Here is an 11,066-nt window from a genome sequence, read left to right as displayed (position 1 = left end):
ACTTATTGACCAAATAATGATGAAAAATCTTTGTGAAAAAATGGCCACTTAAGGCTAATTTCTTTTTTGTTTCTAATTGTATTTTAATCATCTCGCTGTGCGTTTTAATTTTCATGCCAGTCAAATACCAAATTTCTTATGACATTATAATTATGTAAAAACCATTGTAAAAATACCAAAGTGTCATTTGACTATAGTTTTAATTGTTTTGATTATTTAGTCGTTTTACTATGCAATTAAAATAGAAAAAGATTTTTTTTTAATTTGATAATGAATAATATACTTTATAAAAAAAATTCAATACCCCCAATTTCTAGTGTTAAATTTTTGATGTGAGGGGTAAAACTGTAAAAACACTGTTCAAAGAACAATGTTTACACTTAAAGTGAATGGCAGTGGATAGATAGAAATAAATTTGATGGTGGTCATGCAAATACCTCAACAGGCCCAGACCCATAAAAGACCCGAGGTCCGCTAGCTCAATACAACCGAAACGGGGCAGCAACACAGAAGTCAGAACAGAGCACAACCAATTACCACTCCTCCATGTTCCTGTAATTTCTCACCTTTCAAAGTCCAAACAGACCATAGTGTATATATATATATATATATATAAAATTTCCCGTAGAAAGAAAGAAAATCAAACCCTAAAAAAACATGATCGGAGTAGGCAAGATCAAGCAATACTCTAACGTCCTCGAAAAACCTCTCAGCAAAGGCAAACAAGAGGTAACCTTCTTGTTCGAGTTTTCGATCTCTAACCTACTCAAGACATTGGTGTGGTTTTCATTTGTTTCGAAGTCTTGAACATTCAATTGATTGTTAGGGATTTTGTTTTTTGCAGGTGAGTTTGAGTGCGTTTGCATTTTTGTTTTCGGAACTTGTCCAGTATAATCAAACACAGGTTGATAACATTGCTGAATTAGAGCGAAGGTGAACATCTTGTTTTTGCAATATTTTCTTACTTCAATTCCATTATGCTCGCAAATTGCTCGATTTTATATAGTTAAGAATGTGTAATTGATTATTTTGATGAAAAAAAACAGTTATTTTAATCTCATATTAGTATATAAATTAATAAATTTTAGTGTGGTTTTTGAAGTGAAAAAAAGAAGGAATGGTTGAAACTAGTGTAATTAGAAGTGTTTACTCTAGACACCTGTAATTTAATTTCGTAACTGTTGTACGTGGCCTTCTATTAATAATTTTTTTTTATATCAAGTATTCGGGGTGTTGTCACTTGTTATAATAATCTTTGTGAGAAACGGAGCAGGCTAGAGGATGCAGGATATGCTGTGGGGGCTCGAGTTCTGGAACTTCTTTGTCATAGGGACAAGGTATTCACATTGCTAAGGGTTCTCCTTGGAACTCCTGTCACAGTTAAAAATTTGTTGGTCATGCCTATATTAATGCAATTTCTTAGACACGTTCTCTGAAACAATCACACACATGAGAAGTAGACAAGTTCGGTTAGAAACTTTTTAGTTATTTCTTTGGCAGTAAGCAGCAGGGGCATTACATATATTTATATCATCACCCCACCCCCAATATAGTGATTATGTTATCTGGATTTTTTTTATTTTTCTTTCAGAGGCAGCAGGAATATAGGCATTATACATCTGTATCTCTGATCAGAGTTTGTGGCCATGATTGTATATGACTGGGGTTTTGAATTGGGTGTGAGTAGCATGTGATATGAATTGCAGTTTGTGGGTTAGTTGTGAATAATGAATTACTTAATCAATGTTCCTGTGCTAGAATTGCTGGGAGAGGAGTGACAGTCCATTCTCGTTTTCAGTGCATGAAAGCATGCTTAGATTACTGAAATTAGAGTAGTTTGATCTTCCACTCCACATTTGATGTCTTTAATGGCTCTACATTTTGCTGACTGGATACTTAGAATTTCATGCTGTCCACAGAATTGATACCTTATTTTATGCTGAATGGATTTACTTACAAAATAACTTTTAACATGTTATAGCTAGATCATGACATCAATCCAGAAAATTGCTTTGCTAGCTATCTTAACATCATCAACCTTTAGTTTTTGTCTGGGAAATCTGTGACTTGCTAAACTTTGAGCTTATGCATAGATGTTTATATTCAGTCAAATGCTATAAAGGCACTGTCCATACAGTGAGTCAATGGTGTGGTGTGGTCATTCACTGTAGTTTATTTGCATTTCTCTAAGGATCTCATTTTGCATTTCCCTCCTATCTCTCTCACCCTTGTGGCAACTAGTTTGTGGTTATACAAGGGGTGTGATTTAAGTTGTCTAGAGCTCTGGCTAGCTTGCCTCAGGAGGATTCTATTGAGTAAACTTGCGTTATGTATGATTTGACAAATATAATTTGGCTTCCCTCTGGAAATAGACCAATAGGTTTGCTTCATTGAACTTTATTTTGCATTGCATTTGGTTTCTACAAGTGCTATATCAATGGTTCTTTTGATGCTACAGGGCAACAGAAGGGAAACACGATTGTTGGGTATTTTGTCTTTTGTGCACAGCACTGTGTGGAAAGTGTTATTTGGAAAGGTAAGTTTATTTGCAGTATTTGAAAGTTCAATGACTCCGTAAGTTACATTTTATGTGAAAATGGAAAGTCATACCAAGGTGTTTTCTTTATTATTTTATTTCCATTTCTAATCTGCAATTCAGCATGTTTTACCCATTTTTGTCTTCTCAAATCCTTTATTTGTGTACCCTTTTCATTTCCTTTTCTATACATATGGTTGAAATATAGGTTCATGAAAAATTCGAAGTTGGACCTTACCAGTCTCTTTCCTGCTATCATGTTAGGTAGCTGACTCCCTTGAGAAAGGCACTGAACATGAAGATGAATACATGATCAGCGAAAAGGAGCTCCTTGTCAACAGGTAGTAATTATATCATTGCCCTTTTTTGTTCAATAATATGACAATTGCTGTCACAAGTAGCTGGATTTGAGGCTATAAGTTATGATCTAGGTGCTGAACTGTCTTTGTGCTGTAGATTCATTTCAATTCCAAAGGACATGGGGACATTTAACTGTGGGGCATTTGTTGCTGGAATAGTAAGGGTAAGTACTAAATTTAATTCATACGACCTTTTGGTGGGCGGAATCTCTTATGAGCTTTTTTCTCCCTTTTCCCTTTGTAGGGTGTTTTGGATAGTGCAGGTTTTCCAGCTGTAGTAACAGCTCATTTTGTACCTATGGAGGGCCAGCAACGACCTAGGACGACCATTTTGATAAAATTTGCTGAAGAGGTAAGGATTACTTTGTTTCCTTTCCCATTCACTTTGGCAAATGGATCAACAAAGATTGATTTTGCTTTAAATTCTGCCTATTCTATTCCAGTTCTTGCAATGTTCTTTCTCATACCCTGTCTTGAATACTTGTCATGTTATGTGAAGTTTTAGTTTGCTGCTTTTGGAAGATTGCAGATAACCTGTTATGAAACTGGATTAACATTTGCATATTACTACTGCAAGGGTATGCATTAGGTGTTCAGTAGAACTGTCCATTTTGGTCAATCAATGAAATTTAAAATAAGTACTTATATAGGGACATTGTCTTTACTGGTTGCTCCACCCTTGCATTTTTTGGTTGCCGACATCTTTGTGCCCATCTGTTTTGTCCTTGTGAAGACCACTATGGTTTATCTGAGAGCTGCATGAGCCTTGCAGGCTGAGTTGGATGATTAGATCATATCTGATTAGAGATCACCTAGTAATGCCACTCATTTTATTACATATTCTTGTCCGGATAATATTTTCCTTGTCTTCTGAAAAGGACCCTGAAGCTTCAACTTGTTTCAGTTTTACTTTTCTGCGTTATCTTGCCAAGTCTTTGGGTGACGTAGCACAATATTTTTTTGTAACTGCTTGTAAGATTGGCGTGTAGTTTAGCTTGTTGTTCGTGGTCTCAAAAAAATTGCTCTGTTGAGTGGAGGGTGGACCCATGCTTGCGATATTTCTCACCTCATTCTGGTCACGGCTTTTTTCTCATTTCTCTTTTCTTTATTTCAGGTACTAAGAAGAGAAGCAAGACTAGGTTGATGTCTGTACGAATATTTCATCATGTAACCTTCAGTCTTCTGCAACAACATGGTGACGAATAGTGAACTTTTCAGCTGGTTTGTCAACAAACGAGGATTTTCACCTGCAATCCTGTCAGCTATACTTGTGACTCTATTCAATTTCTGTCTGATTTTTGTGTATTCTCTTCAAAGCACGGAAATTTTAATGATCTTGTAAAAGCAATTATTGCCACTTCAGTTGATGTGAAGTAAACGATATCCTTTTTTCACTGCACATAAGATCTTAGTCATGACTGAATAGACATTTTGTTTTTTTATTTTATAAGTGTTTTTTTTTTATAAATATATATTTTTTATTTTTTTAAATTTAATTTTTTTGGTGTTTTAATAATTTTTTAAAAATAAAAAAATATATTTTTTATATATTTTTAAACAAAATGTATTTTAAAAAGTAATTATTATTATATTTTCAAACACCTTGGACTTCACTTTCGAGTACAAATTGCGTTGAACTTACTAAACTCTGCAGTCTTTTCATCCTCTCAAATGAAGATGGCAATGGGGTTCATAGAGTTAGAGAGGATACACTCTTCATCTGCCCTTCTATGGAAGACTCTTGATTTCTATATCGGTCTCCTTTTATGTTATGTTGGAGGTAATTTTAGATCTTCTAATAGGGAGCTATTTTAGATCATCTAAATAAAAATAACAATTTATGAGTTGGATTTCTCCATGTTTATATCTTATTTATTATTTATCCAATAAGAAGTACAAACATTTATTTTTATCGGGTTTGGAATATCATGTAGGTATATCTATACATTAATTAGTGTTCAAAATAAAATAAAATAAAATAATAATATTTATATGTGTGTATTATATATATATATATTTTTTTTTATTGAATTTTAAAAATATAAATGTTTTACATGTGTATTTATATAATACAAATAAAAATTTTAGATTATATTTGGGTTGACTTAGGTTTGTATCCATCGAGTTAAATTAAATTAGTGTCCATACCTCTAGAACTGTCACAGGCAGACCTTTCCAATAGAGATTCACATGGTTTTGTTTTTCAAAATAAACTCATTAGATAAAGTATATTGGTGTGTGTGTGTATAAATAATTACTTGGGTTATAGTTAGATTGAGTTTAATAAATTTATTTTTTTTAATTAAATGATAAAAAAACAAACAATGATAATAAATAAATTATTATTTTTTAAATGATTATTATAACTTGAAAAAAAAACTTTTGAAATGATGAAATTGGATAAAAAAAAAAACAAATTCAGTCAAAGTCAACTCAAATTAGGATGATAGATATATAACTTGGTAACAAAGGGCGAGTCAACCTAGGCTAACCATTATACCAAGTAATGAGATCAGAATAGCCCGATAAAAAAGAGATTGAGAAAACTACAAATCTATTTTTTTTTTAAATAATGTCGAATGATAAAATAAAATAAAAAATATCAACTCATATTAACTTCTCAAACTTGTAACTCGGGTTATTAGACCGAAAGTACTATACATGAAAAAACTTAGAAACTTAATTCCTAACAAATCAAACGTTGAAGGATAAAATAAAATAAAAATTAATTATTCAAAAAGACCCATAACAAAAAATAACAATTAAAAGAATAAAAAAAACAAAAGGTCAACTATAAATTTTAAATTGAAAAATGAAATAAAAAATAAAAATAACTTTAACAAACAAAAAATAATATCAAATTGAAAACAATAATATACCAATTTTTAAATAATATTTATTATATATTAAAATACAAATCTTTCCTTTAGCCCACCTAAAAACAAAAACCATGGAAAAATAACTCTGATCAAAAGTTAAAGCTTCTATGCGCCAGCTCTATATTTTTTTGGCTTCAAGAGTAATTTTGTATTTTCTTGTTTAAAAAACTAAAAGACCCTATTACCCCCGTGAGGCCAATTTTTGTTTTGTTACGAGGGGGAAAATCGTAACTTAACTATTACAATCTACAGTGCCACCAGGTCTAGAGCCAGAATAACTGGCGCTGTGGATTTTACCGTTCCGTTTTAGTTTATTTTGTTACCCTCATTGCCTGTTACCTCTTCTTCTTTAGATCAAGAACTACCGTCCTCACCTCCATGGCAGAAAAAAGTACCCAATTCTTGCAAGACCATTACAGAACACAAAAGGAAAGTCAGCGAAATACCAAATAGACATGACCAATCAACAATTCAAAACAATTTGACCAGGTCTGTCGCTACCTAATACTCCCTCCTACTTAGCACATCATATCATATGTCTAGTGTCACCATAAATTTTCCAGGAATTCAATCAGCATATGAAGTGGGGGCAAAAGATGGTAAGCCACAATTGATGCAAGAATGTCTTCAATAAATAGCAAGATAAGATTGATAAAGGTTCAAGAATAACAGGACGCAACATCAGAACTTACTTGGAGCAGAATCAAGCAACTAGAATGTGTCCAGAATTGAAAGGTCTGACTGCTTCATTTGTTATCAGAGTTAAAATGCCACATTATACTGAAAAACTCCCAGGAGATATGGAAAAGCGGTTGGGAGAGACTCCATGCAAGAATCCCAGTCCCAGAGAGAGGGACACTTAGAATATCAATATATCCTCCTCCAAACATGAGCCCCTCAAAGTTACAGAACCTATCATCTCATCACTACAAAGACTGATATGGAATGGTAATACCATCACTGAACGATAAATGAGCAGAAAAGGAAACATGCAAAACAAAGAAAATCAAGAACATATGTGCAGATTAACAAAAATGATTTTATTTCATATTTTTCTTTTGGTAACAAGTATTAAGCCTGTCAATTCTCAACACCAAGACCATACAAAACACCAGCATATCTCTCAGGGGAGCCACTAAAGAAAATCTCCTTCAATTTCATAAAAGTGCTACTAGTAAGCAAACTATCAGAACCTGCTTGGTGAGAAATACCAATCCTCTTCACACCCAACTGCTCAGCCAGCTTGTTCAACCCACCGTGAAGACCATTACAAAACTTCATCAAATGCTTAATATCATAAAGCACAGGGAAATATATCTTGATCAGCTTAAAAAAATCTACTTGTGTATCAGGCAGTTTCTTGCCAGTAAGCATCTTAAGCAAGTACCCAAAATCATACCCACTATGAAATGTAACCCAATGAACATCATCATTCAAAACAATCCCAGACGTCATTAACAACTCAGTAAACCTCGTAGCATCAGCACCAACTTCTGCATTCTTCACAAAATCAATGCCACTTTGGGATAAAAGCTCGATAGAATCATTAGCATAGACATCTTCATTGGGGTTAAAATCACAAAAATTGAATTGCCAAACACAATACTTATCAGTTCCACAGGTTGGCAAGTTCCCTTTTTCATCAGATAATGTAAGGCCCAGTTGAATTAACTTCAAAAGATCAACATTTGCCTTAAGGGTTTGATAGTTGTAATCAGAGCCAGTCTTGACACTCCCCACCGGGCGTAAAACAATGCCAGGAAACTCAGTGTCCATTGCAATGTATGGGAAATCATCAACAATATTGAGGATCAATTTGAATTCTTTTTCAAGATTATATTTCCATACGTCCCTGATAACAACCAAATCTTTGTTATGCACAACCGACATTTTAGAGTTCAAGGCCATACAAACCCTGAAAAGAAAAAGGAAACAAGAACCCGATTCAATATATGAAACAAGAAAAAGAACCCATTATTAACAAAAAGGAAATTAAATACAACAAAACCCAATTCTATAAATAATGAAACAAAGAAACGAAACCCAAAAGTTAAGAACCCTAAACTTGAAGAAAGAGATGTTACCTTGAGAGATGAAAGACGATGTTCTTGGAGAGGGGAAACAGAGGGTTTTGTCAATGAGTTATAGGGTTCTATTTTTTTTTTAATTTTTAATGCTGAAGGCTCTTCCCTTTGCTTGGCTGCTTACATGCTGGGTGGCAGCATGCTCCAAGCGCTGCGATATGGATCAGAGAGACATGGAAAGAGACTTGAGACTGCGAGAGTAGTTACTCGTCTGTGTGTATATATAGGCAGGATTTTTCTTTCTTTCTTTTCTTTTTCTTTTTTTCTTTTTAAGAAAAAACAAATATTCGGATTAAGCTATTTCTACATTTTTTTAACCATGGGATAAACGTTATATTTTCATATAAGAAATATTTTAAATAAAAAAAAATATATTTAATATTCATTACAAGTAGTATGACTTTATTATTTCTAAATTGAAAAGTTATATAACTTTATCATAAAAATATAAATTAAAAGCAGATATGTAGCAATAATTAAATTTGAAAGAGAGAAAATGTGTCACAAATCATTTCATAATCATTATTATAATAATGATTGAGAAACCGATGCCTCGTAAATATCATAATGAGATAGTTTGATTTTTAAATATCCAAATCATTTAATTATTAAGAAAATATAAGTGACATGATGTTAATTATTTTTTTTAAAAAAAACTTTTGTATATTTTTCTATTATTAATAACATTTTTGTTTTTGTATTTTAAAAATATATTTTAAAATATTTTTATTTTTTTTATTTTTTATTTTTAAATTATTTTTTATTAATTGTTTTAAAATGCTGATATCAAAAATAAATTTTAAAAAATAAAAAATTTTATTTTAAATAATAATAATAATAAAAAGAAGAAAGAGCTGCTTTTTTCTCGCCATTTTTCTAATTTTTTGGGTTTTATACACGGCCACCATATCTATCTTTCTTCTCCTCTTCTCAAAACAACTAGAGTTTTCTTTTATTAATTAAAACACACCTAGTAGCCCTTTTACAGCTTCAATTCAATTTCCTTTCTCTCTGGTTGATAGAGATGGAAAAACCAAAATCCCTTTTTCTTATTCGCACATCTCTCTCTACTCATCTCTTTTTGAGAACAAGAAGACGATTGCAATTTGAGTTTTGTAGGCAGATTGATCAGACGATGGTAAGCTTGAGACCTTGAGGAGGAGGAGGAGGTGGCGGTGGCGGTCCCTGTCGCACCTGATTCTTCACCGCTTAATTTGACCATGCTTGTGCTTCTCTTTCTCAATATTTCTCTGTCTTTCAATATGCCAAAGAATGAAGTCTTTAATTCAATTGCCTTGAAGAGTAGTGGCAGGCTTGATGCGCCATTCTTAACAATCTCTCCCTTTTGACACCCCCAGAACAACGCCTACAATACCAAACATGGGTTTTTGTCTTCAATATCTATCTCTATCTCCTTCAATCTTTCGAATTTAAAAGTGATCTAAAGTTTTGATCCTTCTTCTGGCTTAAAAAAGATGTGAAATTAAGAGAGTCACAATATTTTATTGGGGTCAAGGATGATTGATTGAGTGGACGATAGCTTACCCCCACCATCAGTCTTTCTAATGTTCTTGGGAGCTTTGTCAAGCTCCTCGCCATTTGCGCTCTTTTTAATTTTTTTGTAGTTTATATTAAAAAAAAATGGAAGAGATATGCACAATAATTTTTTTTTTAAATTTTAAATCAATATAAAAAATTAGGAGGGAGAAAAAAATCGAGAAAACAAAAAAAAAAAACTGAAAAAACCGAACCGTGAAAAAAACCGATTAAAATTTTGAAAAAACCGGCCGGTTTGGTTTTGGTTTTGGTTTTATAAGCCTAAAACTGAAAAAACTGAACCGAATCGAACCCAAACCAAAAAAATAAAAAAAAAAATTGAGCCAAATCAAAAAACCAAGCAAAATCGGTTTTGTCCTAAAACTAGTTTTGGTTTTTTTAAAAAAATAAATTTGGACTTTTTTTTGGATAAAAAATGAACCAAATAAAAAATGATAAATAAAAAACACAAACTTAAATAGAATAAAAAATTATTTTTAATCATCATCTACTTTTTCCAAGTGATGTGGAAGACTTTAGAGGAACTTGTCACAAGACCGGCTCTTTTTGTTGATAGAATAGAGTCAACTAATCACTTTATTTTTATTTTAATGTTCAAGCTACTTTATTTCTCATTTCTCAAAACTCAAAGAGTAAAATATAAGTAAATAAAGAACCTATGCAAAAAATTCTTAAACTAATGGGACAAAAAATGACTAAATAAAGACTATTGGAATGAAAATGATGTTTTTCATGGAAAAAAAAAGAAAAAGAAAAAAGAAAAAAGCTCTATTAATGTTTTTTTTTTTAATTTTTTTATTCTAATCTTTGTTCTTAACATCACATGAAAGGATGGAATTGAAAAAAGAGCAAAATTCAAATATTAAAATAAAAATTAAAAAAGGTATCGCTCCAGTGTTGTCCACCATGACAGCTAAAAGCTTTTGAGTTTTATATTTAAAAGGTATAATAAACCGCAGGAGAATATGTTTTCATAGACCACCCGTTTGGCAAGGGGGAGCTCTTGAGTTCGACTCCCAATATGAACAATATGATTTATCAAATAAAACTAAAGGCAATTAAAACAAACATTCCTAAATATTCTAATGATTTGAATTAAAAAGAAAACAATAATTTTAAATAAAAAACTTCATTTTCTTATTCATGTTTTTTTATGAAAATATTTTTTTTTATTAGAAGCATTGCTTTTTAAATAAAAATCATTATAATTGTGAAATGAAGTTTTAAAAAATCATGAATAGATCATTTTTATATAAATAAATCTAATAATAACATATTTAGAAAAAATTATATAAAAATAGATATTCTATTCTTTGTGAATATTAATGATCAAAATTTTAAAAAAAATGATGTATATTAGAGTAATACATAATTGATCATAAACTCATTATTGATCTTACCATAAAAAGTTCTAATGCTCTGGAAAACTATTGCATAACTAAATGGTTATTTAAACTAGATTTGTGGTGTGTGGGTTAGCCAAAAACTTTTCAACATAAAAAAAGAATGCTATGAAGAAAAATTGAGACCCGAGACATTGATTCAATTTATAATTTAAATAATATGAATAAAAAAATACAACAATAAATAAATTGATAAAAAAAATGACAATGAAAGAACCCGACCTAAGCCCATCTAGATTATCAAACAA

At 31.5% G+C, this 11,066-nt stretch overlaps 2 protein-coding genes across 2 annotated transcripts; one reads left to right on the top strand and one right to left on the bottom strand.

Moving 5' to 3' along the window:
* The first annotated feature begins 460 nt into the window (after positions 1-460).
* On the top strand, positions 461-4,299 carry LOC7485227 (uncharacterized). Its single transcript, XM_002308354.4, has 8 exons — positions 461-729; positions 845-933; positions 1,274-1,337; positions 2,459-2,536; positions 2,801-2,877; positions 2,993-3,059; positions 3,140-3,247; positions 4,010-4,299. The coding sequence occupies exons 1-8, from the start codon at positions 658-660 to the stop codon at positions 4,037-4,039; spliced, it is 585 nt and encodes a 194-aa protein (XP_002308390.1). The 5' UTR covers positions 461-657; the 3' UTR covers positions 4,040-4,299.
* Positions 4,300-6,793: 2,494 nt separating this feature from the next.
* Positions 6,794-8,067, bottom strand: LOC7455670 (probable CCR4-associated factor 1 homolog 7). The gene is made up of 2 exons (XM_002309295.4): positions 7,859-8,067; positions 6,794-7,689 (listed from the first exon to the last, which is right to left on the bottom strand). Exon 2 carries the CDS (start codon positions 7,680-7,682, stop codon positions 6,855-6,857), a length of 828 nt encoding a protein of 275 aa, XP_002309331.2. The 5' UTR covers positions 7,683-7,689; positions 7,859-8,067; the 3' UTR covers positions 6,794-6,854.
* Between the last annotated feature and the right edge of the window lie 2,999 nt (positions 8,068-11,066).

This window comes from Populus trichocarpa, chromosome 6 (genome assembly GCF_000002775.5).
Source record: "Populus trichocarpa isolate Nisqually-1 chromosome 6, P.trichocarpa_v4.1, whole genome shotgun sequence".
NCBI lineage: Eukaryota > Viridiplantae > Streptophyta > Magnoliopsida > Malpighiales > Salicaceae > Populus > Populus trichocarpa.
This window is presented reverse-complemented; position numbering and strand designations above follow the sequence as displayed.

What these genes read in the sequence shown, in the direction of transcription:
- LOC7485227 (XM_002308354.4), top strand. Translation starts at nt 658, where the DNA reads ATGATCGGAGTAGGCAAGATCAAGCAATACTCTAACGTCCTCGAAAAA. An exon ending in TCAGCAAAGGCAAACAAGAG is followed by an intron (nt 730 to 844) that starts GTAACCTTCTTG and finishes TGTTTTTTGCAG; the next exon opens with GTGAGTTTGAGTGCGTTTGC. An exon ending in ATTGCTGAATTAGAGCGAAG is followed by an intron (nt 934 to 1,273) that starts GTGAACATCTTG and finishes GAAACGGAGCAG; the next exon opens with GCTAGAGGATGCAGGATATG.
- LOC7455670 (XM_002309295.4), bottom strand. Translation starts at nt 7,682, where the DNA reads ATGGCCTTGAACTCTAAAATGTCGGTTGTGCATAACAAAGATTTGGTT.